At 34.7% G+C, this 24,192-nt stretch overlaps 1 protein-coding gene across 4 annotated transcripts; it reads left to right on the top strand.

Moving 5' to 3' along the window:
* Window positions 1–585: 585 nt before the first annotated feature.
* LOC123541473 (galectin-9-like) lies at window positions 586–22,963 on the top strand. Of its 4 annotated transcripts, XR_006684528.2 has the most exons (6): window positions 586–882; window positions 8,467–8,493; window positions 13,252–13,337; window positions 14,731–14,947; window positions 17,947–18,033; window positions 19,188–19,324. XR_006684528.2 is itself a non-coding variant. In XM_045327002.2 (5 exons), the coding sequence occupies exons 1-5, from the start codon at window positions 874–876 to the stop codon at window positions 19,356–19,358; spliced, it is 510 nt and encodes a 169-aa protein (XP_045182937.1). In that variant the 5' UTR covers window positions 612–873; the 3' UTR covers window positions 19,359–22,963. The 4 variants fall into 4 exon arrangements, 3 of the variants coding, with proteins under 3 accessions (XP_045182940.1, XP_045182938.1, XP_045182937.1); XM_045327002.2 differs by lacking the exon at window positions 17,947–18,033 and having other exon boundaries at window positions 612–882; window positions 19,188–22,963; XM_045327005.2 differs by lacking the exons at window positions 13,252–13,337; window positions 17,947–18,033 and having other exon boundaries at window positions 587–882; window positions 19,188–22,963.
* Window positions 22,964–24,192: the final 1,229 nt, after the last annotated feature.

The raw sequence follows: 24,192 nt of genomic DNA, 5'->3' as shown, positions 1-24,192 counted from the left end.
TCAATAGTTGATTAAATGTCATCCAATGTATTTCCACACCTTGTGATGCAACCACACGGACTAATGTAATTATCGACCAGTGATAGAAATTCGGGGGTTAATTGAAAGTGATAGACGTTCGGGTGTTAATTGAAAGTGCTGCTCTGTTCTGCAGCTGATCGGAACGGCAAACAAACCTAATTTTAATTTTGGCCCAATATGCTATATGTTTATTTTCTCTACTTAAGATTTGATATTTATCCTTGTTTTTACGAGTTTGTCATTTGGCCTAGAAATTATTATATTTTAAAACGTATTGATATAACAAAAGGTATATTCGTCTATTCTCCACACATAAAATATGACCTCAATATGCTATATAGTTTTTTTTTCTCTTTTTAAGATTTGATATTTATCCTTGTTTTTATGAATTTGTCATATGGCCGAGAAATTATTATATTTCAAAATGTATGTATGTAACGAGATACTGTATATGTAAATTTTAGGTTACTTAAATAAAATTATGCTCTTCCTGTTTAGTATAAGTAAACGAAAAAATAAGGAGACAAAACGTAATCAACGATTATTTTCTTAACTGTTTTACACGGGATATTTGATAAGATAACTTATAATGAATCTCACTTAAAATGCACATTTTCCCAAAGGATGTTTGATACTGTAAGAAACTTTCGTATTCAATGTGGATTAAAACGTAAGTAAACACACTTGAAACCAAACACTTCGTAGAAAGCGTTTCAAAATGAACAAAAAGCCGTTCCAAGGTCATCAGCGGTGTGATAAGGCAGACACATATCCTGTCAGTGTATTGTTAGCTCTGCAATCATTTGTCACATGCAACATTAAAAAGAAAGTTTAACTTGAGGAAAAGTCATCATGGCTCATGTAAGTAAATATTTTACATTTTATAGTTCTTGTTTCATATTTGTAGAAAGTACATTGAATATTAGTTATGTGTCAGTTATTTTCTATTCTATTATATAAAACAGTATGCAAAGGTATTTTAGGTGAAAGGCCGTACAGAAAAGTTTACGAACAGACATGGCTTATCAATAAGCCTGAATAGTAATAATTGTCTGTTTCCTTTATGTCGTATATATGAATACAATCGTACTAGTTGAAATCATATCAGACATATGATCATGGTGTATTTATGATTTAAACATTTCTTTTAACTGTCATTTTCTGAACTTACGTATTCACATACTTTTCCTGAAATAATATCAAGATGGGCAGCTGTAGTTTCCCTCCACTAGTAAAACTATAAATTCGCCATATATATATAACGCACTTGTGCAATTTTAACCACAACAAATTAAACAAAAACACACATTTTGAATGCCAGCTGATTGCATTTATGTGTGTTTTACTTGTTTTAATTTGCTGTAAATCAGACCTATAACGACACATTCAAGTTCTCATTATTACATCAGTATGCACATTATTTGATTTGTCTGTATTACATTTGTCTGTATATTGCCAAAACCAAGCCAGTTACCCTAAACGCGAATTTTACCATCTGCATCTAGAACAGATTTTTTTTGTTTGTCTTGAGACTTGGCGTAATTGACAATGACCCATACAATGTTTTAGTAGTTCTGACTATGGAAATAACATGTAATTTGCAATCGTTTAAAACATAAGGTTTTTCTAGTCTTTTGAATTTTGATAAACAAATAAATATTAAATAAATAAATAAATAGATAAAAGAATAAATAAATTATACTGTGTCACAAAATTCTGTTCAAACCATTTCTTTGAAGCTTGAAGTTTGTTACACATTTCACAGACTAGATTAAACTGATATAGTCAGCACCCTAGGTTATAAAAAGTTGAAATTTATTGCCCAGCACATAATACAAAATATATTGACTGTTTAAAATAGCTTAACTATTTTGAGAAACTGTTGATAATTATACTTTATCGAATTGCGAAATAGGATTTGTCCAAGATGGCCGTCCAAACATCTTTACTGCGGTTGATGTCTTTGCAGTAGGATAACAGGTTTCTAAAAATGGATTAAAAATAATCACATATGTACTAGTACTACGTATTCATAGAATCACAACTATATGTATTCATAGAATGAAATATGATAGATATATTCTATAAATGTTACATCTTATAGTTGAAAAAAGAGTAAAATGCATTTTTAAATATTTAGCATGGTAAAAGTATTAAAATGAGAATGATATAGGCATAAATTATATAATTCATACACATGCACCTGATTTGTAAAGTATATGCCACAACATGAATTTGAAAAGACCTATTTTATCAATTTTCTACACCATATTAGACTCGCGCAGATAATCTCAGCGCTTACGTTGATGAGAAATAGGTATTTCACTTATGATTAAACCCTCTATCGCTTAATTTCAAGTCAGAAATAGTTGCATATTTTTTCTATTTTAAAATGAAACACATCAGGCAGTAAATATGCCGAATTATGTACCTTCTGTACCATCTTGCCATGCGTTTGTATCTGAGGCTTGATTTCTGTATCCATAATCGGTACATCAGCTCTGATCCATTTACCTGCTTGACAATTGGCTCTTGCAATGTGTAGTTTAATGCAACACTTGTTTGCGGAAGCATTTCAAGCTTTTGCGAAAAAAGATTGCATCATCAACGAAGTCTTCATTGACGCCAAACAACAAGCATACACACTACTCTGCCTTATCTGACTGTGCGTCTCTTCCAGTATCCGACAGAACGGCAGGGCATGTGACATACTTCTTCCAACTTGTCTTCTTCTCAATACCGGAAAAGGAGGAAGTTGTGTCACATCCCGTCAGTGCATGGAATTCCAAAATGTTAAGCCGGACTTCTTGGGACATCTTCTGAGAAATAATATTTGCAGGGTACAATTTGATTTTCTTGGATGTTCCAGCCATCATTCAGACTAATGTTTAAATGTCCAAGATGGTAGATCAGTAAGAGCAGTACATCAGTATCTTGACATTTGACAATCTCTTTTTTTCATAACATTCTCTTGCAGCACCCAGAGCATGTAGAATGATCATCGTATCAACCTTTTTTATGACTTGATGACAATTGGTGTACTTCACGTTTATTAGAAGTTGTTTTCAGTACATCTTGGTAGCCTCAGTTTGTAACAAGCTCTTTTTCTCTTGGTAACGTCTATGCGCTTGTTTTCAAACTCTCAGAAAGGAACCTGGCAGTATCAGCTTTGTTTTCTCTCATCGTCAAGAAGTTATCCCATGGTTGCGATAGAGGTACATCAGGGCCAGTTATCATTCTACGTCTTGGGCGACGTTTGCCAGCTAGTTTGCTTGTTACGCTTGTCTTTATTGATGGTCTTTTAATATATCGTCGAATGCTACATAAATTCTGTGTGTATACGTGTCGTAAACTTTCATTACACTCTGAACAAACACATTTGCATTGTCTTCAAATGTAGCGCAGTCACCCTGTTTACCTAATGCTTGTATCAATGCATGACCATCAATCACTACAGCCGTTGACAAAGTAGCCGCTGGAATCTCCTCCGTGACAGGAACTGAATTTTCAGTTGTAAGGACTGCAAGAAGATCGGATCAGGCTGTTTGATTCATCACTCCGTTAGCTAACTTTTGCAACTGTTTCAGTACAAATATTATTTCTACAGTTCTGCCAGCATTAGCAGCGTTGAATAATCGTTGCATCAATTTTCTGTCAGCTTTTATTTCCTGTGTAGTTTGCTGTGTTTTAACTTGAACTAGGTACGTTGTAGCAAGTGTTTTTAATTTCAGCTTTTTAATTGGACCAAAGAAAAGTGTTGTCTTTGGAACTAGTCTCTCTTCAACATTTTTTATAACACAGGCTTCACTTTGAGTTCTTGCTTCAACAAGATCATGACTTACTTCCGTTGTTGCTATATCTTTGGTTGCAACATATACTATTTTAACACTCATCTACGGGTAGCTGAATTCAGTAAGCTGCAGTATCTGTATCATGGTCTTCTTCTGTGAGGAAGTTAAGACTTTTACACCTTTATTTCAGTAGTGCTTGAACATGGCTTTCGTCAAGTTTCACAAGGGAACGTTCGAAGTCAATAAAATCTGGAAAGTACATCCCTTGGAAGCACCGAAAAAAAGCAATCAGTGAAAATTGCAGACTCGGTTTTATTAAATCTGTTCATGAGCAGTAATGGAATAAACAACACGGCCCACGCCCCTAGCACCGGCTTAAGCAGTATTCAGTCTTCAAATCTAAATGAGTTGAAATCACTGATCCCGAAGGACCAGAAATATAACAACACTAAGATGAAGTCGGGGAGACTTTTTACGGCTGCCACATAGCACTTAACACCCGCTGTTGTGAAGTAAATAAAATCTGAAAAGTAGATCCCTCGGAAGCAAAGCAAAAAGTTAAAATTGCAGACTCGGTTTTATTGAGTCTGTTCATGAGCAGTAGTGGAATATGCAACACTGCCCACCCACCCTAGCACCGGCTTAAGCAGAAACCCTTGTAGACGTGAACTCATCTTCGTCATCTCCGCTGTCTGTATAGAGAGCTCTCATCTTTTGTGATATACATGTATTGGAGCGAAAGGGTCATATAATGCAAAATTTGTCTCTTACGGAGTCTGTTCTTGTTATTCCTATGATTCCATCGTTCATTTTGCATAGTTTATTAATCCACTCTGTGACCTGGTGCGTAGGGATTTGGCTGAAGTTATTATTACTTCACTTGACAACGAAGTTTCCATTCATGAACTTGTTATAAAATTCTGGAGCTCTGTTCTCCAGATCTTTCATTTTTTCTAAAATAAAAAAATAAATGGAAACTTCACAGTCACAAACGCACTGGTCTCCATCGTGCATAGTTTAAACGATCATACACAGTCATTCAAGGCTGCGTATCAGCAAATGCTTCAATGTGAAGTTTCCAGTTCCCTTTCCTTTCTGCATGAATAAACAGAAGCAGTATATCGACCATTTCTGTATATGTCTTCCAAACACATAGCTTTTATTGACAAGGAACATCTTGTCAAATGTTTCCATCTGGCCGATCAAATTAACATTTTCGAATATCTTCATTTAATTTCTCAGCCTAGGCAACTACTTGTTAGTCATATCCAGTTATTTTTGATGTTTTGAAGACACTACTTAGCTAATAGAAAATAGGTATTTACCCAATGATAATTCATATACTGATCTGATTACCATCACGAACTACAGTTTTAAACGAGCTACAGATTACAATCACAAAAACTGTATTAACTAAGGCGAGTGTTGTTCGTGTGTGCCTTCGGGGAGACAGTTGGATATATATATATCTTACCTTGAGGTCGGTACCATTTGGTTCTTTAAATAGTAGAAATAGGCCAAACAAATATATGGCATAAATTTCTCGTCCATACACATTGATTCTCAACAAAAGTTTACCTTTTTCGATATTCTTATTAATATTCATGAGTATGCAAATTTTTTAATTTCTTTAATTGTTAAAAGTAAGTTTAAATAAAAGGCCAATCTCTTAGCTTCATGTCGATACTTTACTGATTATTCTATCTGTAAAACTGACCAAGTTATAGTGCAATTGCAAGTAGATGTATGACAAATGCACTTAATTGACCTTTGACTTCTATTCTGACCTTCACACAGAGGGTTTTGCTCGTGGTATGGATCGGAACCATAGACAACTGGTATTGGGTACTGAGCGTCTACGTATAATATAGTACCCGAGTTTCACCTGAATAATTGTTTCTTCACTAAGCTTATTTCTTACTGCCTTAATAATAACACGTGAAAATTATTCCAGTCACGGGTTGCATCAAAAAAATTATCAGGACTAAAACCTTTGACCTTAGGAACAGCAAAATTAAAATAGCTGAATTTATAATCTAAACCGTATGTCAATATGTCAATATTTTGAATGGTTGCATTCCATGCTTTGAAACGATCTCGTGATTTTGCATAAGCATTATCTTAATTTATTCGTAAAGGAATTGAACTTTTGGATTCCCGGTCTTTTTAGAACAGATATAATTTTCGTTTGCAGAAAAGATCTTCAATATAATGAAGGGATAATACACGTTTTTAGTAATACAAAACAAACGTGCATTGTCGCTAATTACACGACGACTAAATGCAATGTTTTCATATGTGATGCTTCAATGCGATTCCGGTACATTTTTAATAACCATTCTGTTGTTCTTGGAAACGGTAAACATGTTTTAAATACCCATAACCGGGGCCCCCAGAAATCAACAACACTTCCAAAGGCATGTAATGAAGATTTTTAACCGATTATTTTTATCTGTCATTAAAACTTTAGTAAACAGGAACACTATTTCAAATATGATAACTTTACAATCGAATTATTTTGAGTACGAACACATTTAAAGTGCGGATGAGTACGAACGTAGTGAAAAGCTTTCAAACATTTTATCCAAATTATTTGCGAAATTAGATAAAAACATTCCGACTGATACGTACAAAAAGCATTAAAATGATTCATAAAAACAAACAATTGCACAAGGTACACATAATTCTTATACATTTACTGTTATCAACAAAAATGAATTGACCCCGACTTCTTAAACGGATGTAAACAAGGGGTGAAGCGAGTACTTACATTTTTGGGTATAGTGCGTTTGGGTTTGGTAACTGATACACCAAAACATACTATGGATTAAATTGCATCTTTTATGCTACAAGAAGAGATTAATATGGAAGAATCAAGACGCAGATACCAGATGTCAGCCTGCGCAGAAATACATGTACATCCCTGACAAAGCATTTCAAAAATAAAAATCATGTATTAACAGCACGTGAATTGCCTTGTTTGCACACGATTTTTCTCCCGTTAATACATGGGCGGATCCAGTAAAAAAAAGTAGATTTTATGCAAGAATGAGACTGAAAGTATGTTTCCAATTACCGATTTAGAAAGTGTATAGTTAGTTTAGATGTTACCAATAGTTAATCATCATTCAAATCTGTAGATGTTACAGCTGTTTTCACATTATAGACTAGTCAAACTTTTGTTAGGGACCTTTTGTATGTAAGTAAGTTAGTAAAGACTTCATTTAAGAGGTTACACATTTGGTTTTGGGTCGCAGAAGACTGGTGTGTTTAAAACTACTAATAAGCTTTGATAATGTGGCAGTTGAGTCCAATAAGTCCAGGGATGTTCAAAGATAATCCGTCAAAGATCTATTGTAAAGCAATCGTTGGATTTACCTGTATTGCAAAATAAACAGTGTCGATTGTATTGGGGTCAACTGCCATATTATCAAAGTTTATTAGTACTGATGTCTGTTTCGGTGTGTATTTAACCGTCATATAAATTCTACTGTTAAGCTCTGTGAAGCTTGGTATTTATGTGTTAAATATGTATTTTTTTGTTTGTTTGCTTTGGGTTTAACGCCGTTTTTCAACAGTATTTCAGTCATGTAACGGCGGGCAGTTAATCTAACCAGTGTTCCTGGATTTTGTACCACTACGAACCTGTTCTCCGCAATTAACTGCCAACTTCACCACATGAATTATCAGAGGTGGAGGACGAATGATTTCAGACACAATGTCTGTCTGTACGTCTTGTCCGCACTCTAAGTCGAACATTTCTTATCCGATCTTCACCAAACTTGAACAAAATGTGTTTGACTATGAGACCTCAGCCAAGTGCGATAATAAGCCAAATCGGCCAAGGCATTTTGGAGTTACGGCCCTTAAATTACTGAAAAAATCCGCCTTTTCACTCATGTCCGCACTCTAAGTCGAACATGTCTCATCCGATCTTCACCAAATTTGAACAAAATGTTTTTGACCATGAGACCTCGGCCAAGTTCGATAACTAACCAAATTGGTTTAGGCATTTTGGAGTTACGGCCCTTGAATTACCGAAACATCTGCCTTATTACTCTTGTCCGCTCTCTAAGTTGAACATTTCTCATCCGATCTTCACCAAACTTGAACAAAATGTGTTTGGCCATAAGACATTAGCCAAGTTCGATAACTAGCCAAATCCGCCCTGGCACTTTTGATTTATGGCCCTTGAATGACTGATAAGATCCACTCATCCAGACCATCTAATTGGATCCAGTCGTCTAAATCATCTAGAGAAACTAGACATCTTTCATAGGGGCAGTTGTGGGAGACATGTGCTTTTCTCAAAAGCATCTCTAGTTTCTTTTGATGGACTATAACTTCCGGAGCTCTGCTTAAAAATGCTGCAATAAGGAAATTAAGAAAGTAGTTCGCTTTGATGTAAAAAACAGTATGAAAGAAAAATAATCCAGGTTGCACCTACAAATATTATATTTCCGTTATATACTCTTTTTCATTAACTATTGTATACAGTAATGTTCCTCTGTATCAATGAGAGAAGTTGCATTTATCTTAAATATACGATATCAAACTGTTCAATTAAATTGATGATTATGATGATAATACATTTTTCTCTCAGGGAGTAAGTCTTAACACTTGTTTTAACTATTTTCAAATTTAATTATTTCAGGACGAAGTATTCTCCACAAAAAGTCCCGTAAGTAATTATTCTAGTTGTCCGGTACTGGGTTGCTAAACGACTTTGAATACCCGGGCTTGATTATTAAGTGTGTCTGCATAAAATATAATATGAGACCTGTTCTAATGCATATAACATTCAAAGACATTTAACAGTTAAGTCGGCAGATGTTATAGAAAATATGAGATAGGCAATCTAAGAGACAAAAAGCTCACAGGCCGTTTCACTACGCTCAAAATCAGTTTGATCATACTTTTCACATAAGTTTGTCTTTTTAGAAATTCTTTAAATATAATAGGGTTATTATAACAGTAGCTTGATCTGGGCTGCAGTATTCGGCTCGAGTGGATTTTGCCGGATCGGATCTCACGAGGCGCGCAAGCGCCGAGTGTGATCCGACCTTGCAAAATCCACGAGAGCCGAATACAAAGTCCCAGATCTAGCTACTGTTATAATGACCCTTTTATTATATATACCTTTACCATTTTGATTCTTGTTTTGTTCTTGAACGAAATCTTCAATGTTTATCGATATTAAATGGAACTTAGTGAGGTTTTTATGTGCGCTATTTATAAGAACTATGTCAGGTCATGTATATTAATGAAAATAGTCCGGCAGCATACAATACGGAAGATACAATACGGAATTCAAAAGGTACAATACGGAATTTTTGTCTGTCTGTTCATATTTAATTGTGAAATACAAGCCGATTTTTTACAGAATTTATATAGTAGGTATATAATAAAAGACAGTATTATGCATCTTATACGTCATTGTAATAAATCTCACGTGTGGCTATCGGACATGTTTTTAAATATTATAAATAACTTATCAGTACTGAATTTGTCTCCAAAAATGATTCTGACGGCATTTTCAGTGTAAAGGTTAGCCAGTTTGGACATCAAGAAAAGTGTTGTTTAATTTAAAATTCTTATTTTATTTGTTGAAGAAATAACACTTTTATGATATTGTAGCTGGCTATATATATATTGTAAAATTTTGAAAAGAATAACATTACATATTTGACTATATAATTGACGTTTTGGTGCTAGGGGGCGTTGGCAGTGGGCTATTACTGCTCATCAACAGACTCAATCACACCGAGTCTGCAATTTTCTCTGTTTGCCTTGTTCTCGGTGTTTCCGATGGATCTACTTTCTAGATTTTATTTACTTCATAACAACGGGTGTTAAGTGCTATGTGGCGGCCGTAAAAAGTTGCCCCGACTTCATCTCAGTGTTGTTATATTTTCTGGTCCTTCGGGATCATTGATTTTAACTCATTTAGATTTGAACATTGAATTCTACTTAAGCCGGTGCTAGGGCGCGCGGGCAGTGTTGCATTTTCTATTACTACTTCCGAGGGATCTTCTTTCCAAATTTTGTTTAATATATTTGAACAATGAAAAAAACCGAACAGTCCTCATCTCCTCTGGAGATTTATAGAATGATGTATGACCTATATCTGGACCAAACAGAAAGTGTCTGCTGACTTATGCTAGATTGTATTTACCTGTGTTATCATATAAATATGATTTTTAAATATCTAGAACATTATAATTTACTTAACAAATCCATCCATTGTTACGAGCAGCCATTTGATAACTTTTTATAGTTGCTAGTCATGTTAAAAAAAAACGTTTTTGCATGACCTGTGGTTTTCCAATTTTTCTGTTTCATATAGATTAGAATGAACTTCTAAGACTGCAAAATCACTTGTAATGATATTGTTGCCACCGTACTTAGTAGATGACTCTTCATTTTATTTCTGTATCAGAGTGGAGCATGGCAAAACAAAATATGACAGCTTCTTATTTAGTAAACCATGTACACACAGTATATAAAATGAGAAATTTAAACATTACTTAAAATGTGACAAGTTATTTGCATCAGTATGACTTTCAAATTGATAAATTAGAGTATAAAATTTAATAAACAAACTAGAATGTGTCTGTAGGACACAGGGTGTGCCCCAATTGGTACATTTGTCACAAATAAGGGGCGATAATTCAAATGTTTGCAGTGTTAATGGGGCTTAGCCTAAAGAAACATTTTATGAAAAGGATTCATTATTCTTGGTCATATATGTTTGAGCTATGAGCATCACAAACAAAATTTCCACTATTTTGGCTATTTCAAGGGCCATAACTCTGTAATAAGCGCAATGATTCTCAAGAAGAATGCCAAGTGTGAAAGGTCACATCATGATAAAGACTCAAGCAAGCTTTCATGAATTTACATTAAATACTTTTTAAGCTAGGCACATAATTAGGTGAAAATGTGCATTTTTTTCTATTTCAGGGGTCATAACTTTAAAAATAGGGGGTGGAGCTAGCCAAAAAATATAAGATGCGCAAGTTTTTATCATGATAAAGAATTATGCAAGTTTTCAACCATTTATATTAAATACTCCTTGAGCTAGGTGCATCAAAAGGTGAACATGTGCATTTTTGACTATTTTAGGGGCCATAACTCTGAAAATACGGGGCGAAGCCAGACACAAAATAGAAGGTGCACAGATTCATATCATGACAAAGACTCATACAAGGTTTAATTAATTTATATGAAATACTTTTTGAACTAGGCACGTCACAAGGCGCATTTTTGACTATTTCAGGGGCCATAACTCTGCAAATAGGGGCGGAGCCAGACAAAAAATAGAGATGCAAAAGTTCGTATCATGATAAAGACTCACACAATATTTTCTTTTTTTCCTTTAGGATCATGGAGTCCATTCAACATATGTGTAATAGAGTTCCGCTTAAGCCGGTGCTAGGGGGCGTGAGAGGTGTTGCACATTTCATTACCTCTCATGAACAGACTCAATCAAACCGAGTCTGCTATTATTCTTCTTGGTGGCATTTTTTGCTTCCAAAGGATATTTTTACAGATTTTTTTAATCAAGCTATATGAAATACTTTTTAAGCCAGGCGGGTCACAAGGTGAAAATGGGCATTTTTGCCTATTCCAGGGGCCATAACTCTAAAAATAAGGGGCAAACAAAATGAAAAGTAGAAGGTGCGCAAGTTCATATCATGATTACGACTCTTGCAAGGCTTTATGAATCTATATCAAATACTTTTTGAGCTAGGCGTGTCACAAGGTGAAAATTGGCATTTTTGACAATTTCAGGGGCCATAACTCTGCAAATGGGGGCGGGGGGGGGGGGGAAGGGGGGAAGCCAGATGAAAAAAAGAGGTGCGCAAGTTCATATCATGACAAAGACTCATGCAAGGTTTCATCAATTTATATCAAATACTTCTTGGGCTAGGTGCGTCACGAACTTCGGACGGACGGACGGAAGTTCTCACGGTATGATACTTAAGTGACATTACAATGTTAAATTTTAGCCACATAGACCCAAAAATTAGTCACATAAACCCACTTTTGGACACTTTTTAAAGTGACTGTCATATAATCAAAGAGTCCAAACCCTAACCTGCTAGACACTCAAGTACCAATTCGTTAGCCCGGACGGACAGACGGACGTACGCACGGACAAGACCAAATCTAAATGCCCCCACCACTCATGGGGGAGGGGGGTGGGGGTGGGGGAGGGTGCACAATGAACGTTCTGAAAGTTAATTTAAAAGTAACCTGGGAGCTTTCATAACAAGTACACAGAATGTGCTCAAATGTGATCAAATTGTTATAAGCCCTAGCAGAATGCATTTCCTGATGTTTTTTTCCATACGTTGTATGATGGTAAATATGTCTTCATTCAGACTGTTCTATATATACAAATTTGGACGACTTGGCTCATATTGGGAAAGTTCACATGGAAGCTCTAGAGTAGAGTAGAGATCGACTCTATACTCGATAACCCACTTGAAGGGTATAAATTAGTACACCAATCGTACCTTCCCTGTTGAAGAACTGAACTCTGCAAACGCCATGACGAGGTGGGGTTGTGTGGTTTCTTGCTTTTCATCACAGCGCTCAATATGCAGGGGAAAAACAGTTTTACATATTTCCAGGGCCCGATTTTGATTGGTCGGTTACTTTACCGGTGGGGGCAAGTATCATTTACACAACAGCCTTGTTTTGTTATTTTCCTACATATCTGCGATGTGTCACATGTTTAATTGTAAAGCGCCTTTGAACGTATGTTACATATGAAAAGGGCGCACAACAAATCTGGTATAATAATAATAATAATAACAGCCGACTCTTCTCTAGAGCTCCGACGTGAACTTGCCCATTGTGTCCATCCTGTGCATCCGGAAACACTTCATTTCCGATCAATAACTGGAGAACCATTTGACCTAAAACCTTCATACTTGATAGGGTGATAGGGCGTACGGAGATAATGACCCCTGTTGTTTTTTGGGCACTCGATGAAAGGTCAAGGTCTCAGAGAACTGAACATGGAAAACCGTTTTCGATCAATAACGTGAAAACCACTTGACCCAGAATGTTGAAACGTCGTAGGATGAATGAACATGCAGAATGATTGATCCGTATTGATCTTAGGACTATTTGTTAGAGGCCACAGGGGCCAGTACATGGTAAACCATTTCCGAATTATAACTTGAGAACGACTTTACCCAGAATGCTGGATTTGATATACCGAGTAAATAATCCCTTCAGCATTCCACTAAGCCATTTGACGTTTGTTCTAGCCGCCTATTGATTTCTTTCCTATTACTACTATACTTTTTAGAAAAGCATATTGCTTAGCATGTGAAGTTTGACCTTGAGTAAACTGTATGTTTAAACAACTTTAGACGACTGATCCCAGGTAATCTGTTGTATTTATATTTACAATTTTATACAGCCTGTTCCTTTTGTGTACAACTTTGGACAACTGACCACTGGTAAACTTGTGAAAATAGATGGCGTTTCGCATGCAAATCCTAGCAGGTAAGATTTTATTTTCTTAATAGTTGTTCAAAGGGACTCGCCTGCTGATATTTTCATATCTAGCAAAGTTTTTATTTCTCGGAAATATCATATAAAAGCAAATATGATGATTAACGAATTCAATCCTTTCGTTACTTGTATGGCATCTTCAAAACGTTAGTCATGCAATAGGAATTTTATGTAAGATATATAAACAATTATATAACAATCATTAAAATGCGGTTTTTACATCGTGCGGTCCTTTGGGATCATGGCGTAAAGCCCAAGTTTCTGAAAAACAGAGTTAGTTCTAATTAAACCGGTTCTAAGGGTGTGTGGAAGGTTTTGCCTATTTCATTTATCAAAATAAATCTGCTTATTTTTTAATTTGGTTGTGTTATATGCTTTCAAAAGATTTTTTTTATAATATTGTTAACCAGTCTTTTCCGATAAGTCTATTTCTGTCTGATATTTGGAGGCATACCAATGTTGGGGGAAGCAGGCATTATATCGTGAAACAGACATTAAATCGTGAATTGTTCTCAAATCGGCAAGACAAATAAAAACATTCAAAGCTCTGAATGAGGATTATTACTGACCTTAGATGATATGGTTTTAAAATCAAAGAATCTGAGTCAGGAACTTTTATTGACAGCTCGAAAACGCCTCACAATAGCAAGAAATCTATGAAAGAATGAAAATTACAAACAAATTATTTTTCCAAGAAAAATTATTTTAGGATAATATAAAGGAGTCATCTTAAGGTTGGTTGACCGGTTGGTATGTTTGTCCGTACAAACAATTGATGGTGACAACTATTTCTATCATGTTGAAAATATTCAAATTAAACTTTATATACATGTTTACAATGAAGTACAAATATGCTTGACGGGCTCTTCTTCAGGGTTGTTCTAAGATTTGCAGAGTTACATATCCCCTGATCAAGTAAAATATGTACATGAGAATCACGGATACACGAAAGCTTGTTCAGAATTCTTCCATATTTTTATACAGTTTTCAAGGTCTGTAAAAGCATAACAGCTCATTGTCCCACTTCCACACTATAAAAAATATTTAAAGTAAACTTCTAATACATTATAACCATAAAATATACATAATTATGCATTACAATTTCTTTGGTGGACGAAGATGGAACACCCATACTCAATCTTCTCCTTTCTCCCTTCATCACAATCTTTCACCCCGCCCCCAAATATTGTGACGCAACATTCGTACCTGGTTTTTAGAATGATCTCAATAAATTTCCATGCATATGATCATCATGAATTATTCGTGTTCTTTGCGTATTTAAAATCAGTCAGAGATTTTAGACAGCGATATTCGGATGTAGTAATCACATTTAGTGATAGTTCTAGTTATGTTTGTATTCAACGCAGCGTATGTAATTCTACAGGTTTACAATATACATCCAGCAAGGTGGTGACAGAGAACCTCACGAGATTGGAATGTGTTTTGATGCCAGGTTCAAATTCAACGCAGATAAACATGTAATAGTACGTAATCACAAGCAGGGTGGTTGGGGAACAGAAGAAAGGGACATTCCGTTCTTTCCGTTCCACGAAGGCAAACCATTCAGTATTACCATATTGTTTCAACAAAACTGCTTCAAGGTATTTAGTCTCATGTTTAACGTAATAAAAATGTTGTTTTATTATCCATTTTTTGATTGCAATCATTTCGAGACAACACAGTTTACTTAGTAAACTAGACTGTTTAAACTGAGTATTGTTAATTTTGCTGTTACATGTTTTCTTGATAAAAAACATAGCATGTACATTAGTTCCATCCATATGCAATGTTAACCTTCTATTATTTCAAATACCAGATTATCGTATTTTATGGTTTATCGTTTTCAATCACTGTCTTAGAAATGTTCACTTTTTTAAAAGCCCTCGCATCAAAACAATCCGAACATCAAGCAATGCTATTGAACCTTATAAAGAGAGTGGAACTCTCTTTGAAATTGATATGACATGCAAGCATTTCATATCAAATTCTGTTGTTGGTCGCTGTTCGGCTAAAATTAGAGGGAAAATTTTGGTTTACCTGCATGACTGGTTTATGCATTGAATGTATATGTATTAAAGCCTCGTTAGTGATTACTGACTTACAGTTAGACTTTATATTTCTAGAGTGTAAAACACAGTCGTCAAAATTTTGACGTATTTAAAAACCACGTTGCTGTACCTATTCCTTTACAGAGACATAGAATTTCCCGTTTGTGTCGAATGAACTATAAATAATTTCAATAGCTTGGGTCGAATAAGAAGGGAAGGAAAATGTTTTAGCAAACAGATGTGAAAGGTCGGGTTATTTTAAGACATGTTCTATGTTATTAAAAATAACAGTGTTGAAGGAAATGGTACATCAGGTGGAAGCCTATTTCACAAGAGTTAGGTTAGCTGCGGGAGTTGGGTAGGGGCGAATATTTGTAATGTTAAGCGGTTGCAGAAATTAACCTATAGGGCTGTGGGTAATGATTACAGACCAAAATGGCAACCTTCTTATTCTTCATGCATGCGTAGCAAATGTTAATCTCTCTATGTTTTGTATTTATGGCCGAAATAAAGATGATCCTGATTTTTGATAGATATATTGAAAACAAAATGGTAGAAACTGATAACCATTGCTTAATTGCTAGAGATTATAATATAGTGTTAAACCCAGACATTGATTGTTTTAACTATATAAATGTAAATAATCTAAACCAAGAGACACAGTTCTTCAACTGATAATTGAGAGTAACTTAATTGATGCATGGAGAGCACAAATTATCGAAAAAACAAAACAAACAGTGTACATGGTTCAAAAGACATCCTATTAAAAAGCAAGTCTAGATTTTTCCTAATTTCCAGAAACTTATACACAGACTTGAATAAAGCGTTTATTTTACCAGGTTATAGAACAGACCATTCAATGATTTTATTAAGTTTTGAATTCGGAAAGGTACATCATACTGGAAATTCAACAATTCTTTGTTACGAGATATTCAATTTGGATAACAAACTAAGCAATTTATAATATAAATCAAAAGACAATATGCTTCAGAAGGAACCAGTAGAAAACATAAATAATGAACACTTACGACTGACCATAAATGATAACTATTTTTGAGGTACTTTTAATGGAGATTAGGGGAAAATATAGCTTTCTCTTCTTTTAAGAAAAAACAAGCAGATAAAAAATGAAATTAGTTCTGTTACAGAGTAAAACAACAGAATTTGTAGATTTGAGATAAAAAACAAATTTTGTTTCTAAATTAATGAACACTTTGTACTTAACATCAGGAGCCCTTGTACAAAAGCAAGAGGAAATATGAATGAGGTTGTTAACCACTATAAAAATTTATAATCATTAAGACAGACTGAAACAGTAGAACTAGACCACATTTTACAAAATGGTAGTATCCAAAAATTAAGTGAAAATGAGAAACAATGTTTAGAAAGGACATCTTACATACAGTGAGATGCTGAACAGTCTAAAAATGTCATATGATACAGCGCCAGACAATAGTGGTTTTACCGAATCGGATGCCTTTTTCGAATTTTTCTGGTCGGATATTGGCCATTTTCTAGTTAGATCAATTTACTATGCCTTTGATTCGGGGGATCTGTCAGTTACCCTTAAACAAGTGGTCATAACTTGTATCCCAAGGGGAGATAAAGATAAACGTTACATTAAAAATTGTCGTCCCATATCTCTTTTGGATGTTTCATACAAAATTGCTTCTGCTAGCATCGCTCAAAGATTAAATAAAATGTCTTACCGAAATTCATTAGTTCAGACCAAACCGGTTTTCTTCCTGGGAGGTTTATTGCAGATATATGAGATATAATACTAGATACTTTGAACTTATTACAGATATGTATCCTTTACTCCAAACTTACAGTAAATATGGAAATAATTTTATGATCAATAAAATGAACACTATTAGTAACTACTTTTGGAACATGTTTTAAAGGAATCATACGTATAAATTACCAATATCCAAAACGCTGGAGTGATTTCTGTGCACTGCCAGTATGGCACAGCAGTACGTAATTTTAAAATTGGTGGTTCTAGTTTTCACTATCATAAGGAAAGGGGTTTTATTAATATTAATTAACGACTTTCTAGATAGAAATGGAATTTTTCTGTTATTTAATTATTGTATTGATAAGTATGAAGTAAGAACAATTTCCTTTTTACAATATCAAAGTATTATTGCATCAATAAGAGATCTTATTGACAAGGTTAGCTTTCCACACTATGCAAAAAGGGAAACCTCACCATAACAACCATTTGCAGTTAAAATAATATATAGTTAAATAAAGGGCTGTAGAAAATCTATGCTTTCCTACTTGCCAGGCCAAAAATAATCCCCCTTCAAGGAGGAAATGGATTGAGGAATTAACTTTAAATGCGCTTTTTAACTCGAAACATATATATAAATTCCCTTTCATTTTAACTAAGATACTAGGTTGCAATGGTTTCAATTTAGACTTAACAATAGAATCATTGCAACAAATTACTCCCTGCTCAAATTGGGTTTAAGAAATGATTCCCAGTGCTCTTTTTGCAAAACAGAAACTTAGACTTTAAAACTCATATTTTATGATTACTATTACAGTAACTTATACTGGACTGAGGTCAAGAGATGGATAAACGAAACTTGTCTTGTGATAAACTGAATGGTCAAAGACAGATATCATTCTAGGTATGGAAACAATTTACAACGCCATAATGAATATATTACTAAATGCAAAATTTGTTATATATCAATGTCGAATCAGAAATATATTTCCAAGCTTTTTATTGTTCAAAACACAAATGGAAATGCTGCTGAAACTTGAGCAATTAATGCCTAAAAGAAAACAAATTAAACAACTTCAATATGAAATGGAGTGATTGAAAAAAAAGGTTAGAAGTAGGTATTACAAATGAGAAAGGTGAGTAACTGTGTTATGATTAGCGTATTCTGCTTGTAGGAGTTAATTCCCTTTATTCAGATTGGATTAAAGGATATAATTATGATGCTTTACGTAATGTACTAGAGACAAGTAATCAAAACAAAGGCTGTATTATGCTAATTATACAAAATAACCTATTTTGTAACCACCTATGTGTAGACTCGTGTATTATATGCTATATGCTGTAATCCATTTTTATGAGAAATAAAAAAAATTGAATGCGGAATTTTGCAGATGGAGATATGAGATGACATTCGATGACGTTGCGATTACATATATAAATAATAAACATAGTTTATGCACCAGAAAATTAGCCTTTAGGCTGTATTTAAAAGATTTAACACACATGAGCGCAAACAACTTGATAAGTGAATGCTGTATATATAATATATTGCGTTGTTTTACCACCGACTGGTCCAAAGTTACGTTTTGTAAATTAACACCTACATAATGATGTTTTAACAACTTTACTTATATAAACAAGGCAACACTTGCTTAGAAGACGATCTAATCAATATGTTCAGTTTTTAAACAGCATCTTGTTCAATAAAATAAGAAGTGGATAAAATTGTTTGTTGAACATTTCTTCGTACTAGTGTTCGTGCGATGTTTCAAATCTTGTAATATTGAGAGCATTGATGGTAAAATACTTTTTTTTAAAAAAAAAAAAAACACGCTGAAATGTTACAAAATGCGTTTTATGATCGTCACCTATGCGCAATACATGGTAAAATGCTAAAAAATATTGGCTAAACTTAACCAGGGGCGGAGGAGAATGGGGTATGTGGGGGTTCGAACCCCAAGTGTCTGTGAAAACGACAGGAAGCTAGCCAGTTAAATGAAAACACTAAAACTAATTAGTCAATAGTTGTATGAATTATATTTACACTTTTATTTATAGGTTACTGTGAACAACACCGATTTCCTAGAATTCAGTCATCGATTTCGTCCAATGGAATACCAGAATACGGTCCGCATTGATGGTGACGTGCAGCTTTCACAAGTGGTTATCCTGCAACGAATTTCTTACGGTCAGCAAGAGACTTCGACAGTATATGGAGAATGTGTTTAATTGTATAACCGAAGTATTCTTGTTTCAGATAGTTTTTTTTTCATAGACATGATCTCAATATTATATCGCATTTGCTTGTACATAAGTAACCAATAAAGACATACTTTCGTTAAATTACACATAATAAGAAACCCATATACACTATAAGCATTTACTGCCAATTTCAGAAAAGCTCGCCGAATGGGCGTTTACATCAAACGCATGTAGTAAATGACGTAGCTGTCACTCTAGTTATCAGTGAGAGGATCACGCGTGTAGTTTGCTCCGCCCAAAAGTGTATTTCTATCGATCGCAGTGGTTTAAAATGTACAAAAAACGATGTAAAGGGTTAGGTACAAAAGTAAAATATTGCGGGAATTTATTTCAAGATAATCCTGCATAATGCGTACATACTTGTGCATGACACGTCCGCAGCATATACACATAAAATTATTTAGATTAAAGATTTGAACTGTCTGAGGATTGACACTGATGTACCCTAAACGAAATACAACAAAACTTATTATTTCTTAGTTCGATTCTTTCAAACCAAATCATTCGGAGAAGTAACAACAAACACTGTGATGTATTGAGTAGGTACAGTCTCGTATTGTGTATTATACTTTAACAATATTTCTTTACAATTATACTTGTAGCAGTGTCACTATATCGTTAAAAAACAAAGTTTTGTGTAAAAAGTTTTCAGTCTGTTAAAAACTAGATCTATGTGTCTTTCAATCTAATCATGTGTCAACATTTTCAATGTTCATTCCAAATGTATTACATAATGATAAGCACAGTTCAAGTATCGAAATTGTAGATTGACAACTCTCCTTATATAGTCCAACATAAACAATTCATCATTTGTTTTCCTAGTTCTTGTAAACGATCACTTCAATCATTTGTAAATTTAATGACTATTAATAAACTTTGATAATGTAGCTGTTGACATCTTTACAATCGACACCATTTACTTTCAAATACAGGTTGCAATATAGTCCCAAGGTAATTTTATGACGGATATCTTTCAACACCCCTGGGCTTATCAAGGATACATACAATACTCCAACACCACTCATTGAGTACACTCAAGTAAATTGCCTAACGGTCACGTCTTTACTCAGGAAAGATTCCATTTGTATTCATAAAGGTGAGTGACAGTCGAGCCAACTCTCAAGAGTGAGTGACTGTTGAGGGAGGTCCTGTGGACCCTTGAGTGTTTCTCAAGGTCTCATAATGTTAGTTTAGATGATAAATTTTCAATATCTAATTAATTTGAACGTAAGATAACAGTGTCATGTTAAAGCGGGAGTTCATATTTGTGCAAGGTATTTTGGAAAAATATAATATGTTCTTTTTTAATACATGCTGTTGAGAACGATGAAAACACAAAAAGGCCCAGCAAATCAAAAGACTGTTTGAATATACAATTACGAAACCTAGCCTAACGGGGCTCATCAGTCACTCCCAGAAACACACGACGTAGTAATAGATATTTACATTTCACAAGCTTCGATATCCGTTAATTTATATTGAAATATATACAATCCGTCAAATTAAATGTCATGAAGAACCTATCATTATTAAATCTCATTGTTTAAATGACAACGGAAACATTTACTTATACAAAAAAATATGAGCCGCGGCATGAGAAAACCAACATAGTGCGTCTGTAATCTGGTCAGGATCTATGCTGTTCGCTTTCAACGCCAATTGCAATTAGAGTAACTATTAGCGAACAGTAAGAATCATTAGCAGAGTGCACCGATGCGCAGGTTGATCTGGATTCATGCTGGTCGCAAACGCACTATTTTGGTTTTCTCATGGTGCGGCTCAATTAAGTTTTAACTAATACGTATTTCCTTTCCTACATGGTAAAAAGCTACATATGATGAGATGTAATCCGATTGTCGGTAAAATACAATGTGATGAGGTCACTACTAGTATAATTATGCGTCTATCTGGGTCTGGTGTCTAAATGCTACATGTATTTCGATTTTTCAAAGTTCGACGCCCAGAATTGTCGAAGTTGGACAAGATATGATAGGAAAACTATAGTTATGATTTTAAACTTTCAAAACCACATGTGGCTATATTGTCAATGGTACGGTCGTTAAATTCTAGTATTTGTGACAGGCAATTTAACGGTGAATAAAGTCTATGCAAGATCGCCTTTTACAATTCAAATTCTACTATCACAGTTTTAAATGAAATTAAAGATAAAATACTTTTATCGATATTTTCTCTCAAACGAGTCCACTTTTGAGACACGTAAGTTCTGTATATATACGCGTGATGTGTAAAATCTTAAAACAAAGGATAATTGTCATCGATTGAAATTTCGTTGGAAAAGTCTTCCATATCAAAAATTATAAATTTTTCATAGAAATCCGTCAAATTATTACTGCATACAGAAACCATGTAGTACGTGATGTCATGAACATTTTAGTCAAACGGAAAAAATAGATGTAAAAATAAGCTGTGAGTCTAACTCGTCGCCCTAAGTCAATGCTGACTTCTGCTTTATTGCAATAATGTGCACGTGTGATTTCTAAAGTAGGAATTGTAGTATCCATCCATCATGTGACTATCCCCGTAGTCAAGTGGTTAGTCGCTAACTTGAAATCACTGTAATCTCTGATTTGGTCAGTTGGGTGGGTGGGGAGGGCACGGGTTCGAGCCTTGCTACCGATCACATCTCTTTATCTGAGAAATTTGGACGTTTCTTGCAGGGGTTCTTCCCATGTACCACGGCTATATTTCAGTTAATTCGAGCCAATATTTGGTAGAATCTCAAACTCACAGAACTGTTTATTACCTTTATAGCTTGAGTAACGTATTTAAACAGGGAGTTTATGCTTAAATTAAATATTTTACATTTTTGACATGAAAAGTGATGCCAATCGGGCTATGATTTACTATTGTAAACTTAGATCTCTGACCAAGTGGTAAAAACACATGTGTAATTTTACATGTATAAACTTTATGCACTGACTTAATTTGCATTTTGTAGTGAGGCTATAATGGATTAATGATTTTTGTCATCGCTGACAGAAAAATTAAGTACTTTTAGATAATCATGATAATGCGACACTAATCGGGACAGTTTTACGTAATTGTAATCAGTCACAGGTTGTAAAAAATGTTGGATTTGAAACTGATTCTGAGATACGACTTAAACTGTAATATCATCAAGTTTTAAAACCATAAATACATTGTATGACTGGCAATTTATGTGTTGTTAAGACAAATTAATGGGAAAAACCCACATAACTTGACTCGCGACCTGGGCGGAGTTAATGTAAATGACGGTTACAAAATTAGCCACTCACGATAAGAAAATCGATATCAGTCAGTGACTACAAGTGTATGATGTAAACACTGAAACGGCGAGCTATTCTGAAATTGGCAGTATAACAATAGATGCGAAACTCTTGTCCGAATATTTATATATGGCACACGTCAAATTCACAACGCTTGCATAATTATAAGGGTCATTCTCCATCTTTAAAACTGATCATTTAATAGGCACAACCCTTTGTTGCCAAGCGCTATAATGAAGTACAGTTACAGAATTCATGGCTTGTTATTTATATGAGCCGTCATGAGAAAACCAACATAGTGGGTTTGCGACCAGCATGGATCCAGACCACCCTGCGCATCCGCGCAGTCTGGTTAGGATCCATGCTGTTCGCTAACAGTTTATCTAATTCCAATAGAATTTGAAAGCATGGATCCAGGCCAGCCTGCGCATCCGCTCAATCTCGTCAGGATCCATGCTGTTCGCTTTCAAAGCCTATTGGAATTAGAGAAACTGTTAGCGAACAGCATGGATCCTAACCAGACTGCGCGGATGCGCAGGATGGTCTGGATCCATGCTGGTCGCAAACCCACTATGTTGGTTTTCTCATGACACGGCTCATATGTACTTTACAGGTATATATGCGTAAAATCCACGTCGTCTCGTCGGTACTGTAAATAACACTCATACCAGAACCTTTCAAATATTATTTGATTTCTACAAAAAAAAAAAATAATATAAAATCGCGACGTTCAATCGATATAAAAATACTTCTATTGTTTTGTTAAAAAAATAAGTCCATTCCACATGAAGGGTTTAGTTTTTATATAAAAATACATATAATTCATAGTGTGTATTTACAATAAACCATAAGAGCCGTGCCATGAGAAAATCAACATAGTGGGTTTGCGACCAGCATGGATCCAGACCAGCCTGCGCATCCGCGCAGTCTGGTCAGGATCCGTGCTGTTCGCTAATGGTTTCTCTAATTGCAGTAGGCTTTAAAAGCGAACAGCATGGATCCTGACCAGACTGCGCGGATGCGCAGGCTGGTCTGGATCCATGCTGGTCGCACACCCACTATGTTGGTTTTCTCATGGCACGGCTCATAATATTATGCTTTAATAATGATGAATTTTCATCATTTGCGTGTATTTGATGTCTTTAAATTATGTTCTTACCCAAAATCGGGCTTGAAAATTTTTTGTCATTTACGGGACGCATTTTATCTGCAGTACCATCTCATTCAAACCATTACACAGGCTTGCATTATAACATATTTTTTAAAGTAATGACAAGGGAGGCTTTATGATATTTTATAATAATCAATTCAAGTGAGTGATAAGCAGATGATCCCGCTTCGCTTTAAGATCATTGCAAAACAACTTTTTTTGTTGGAATGATGAACAATGTCATCAATTTTGAGAATGGATTATTTTTTCAGTGAAATGTCAACAAGCTTAAAATGTGCATGGCTATAATGGCAATGTATTTTAGCAGCAACTTACTTTACCAAAGCATAATTTCTACTTAAACAGATACCGAATTTATTAT

Source organism: Mercenaria mercenaria, chromosome 16 (genome assembly GCF_021730395.1).
Source record: "Mercenaria mercenaria strain notata chromosome 16, MADL_Memer_1, whole genome shotgun sequence".
Classification (NCBI taxonomy): Eukaryota; Metazoa; Mollusca; class Bivalvia; order Venerida; family Veneridae; genus Mercenaria; species Mercenaria mercenaria.
This window is presented reverse-complemented; position numbering and strand designations above follow the sequence as displayed.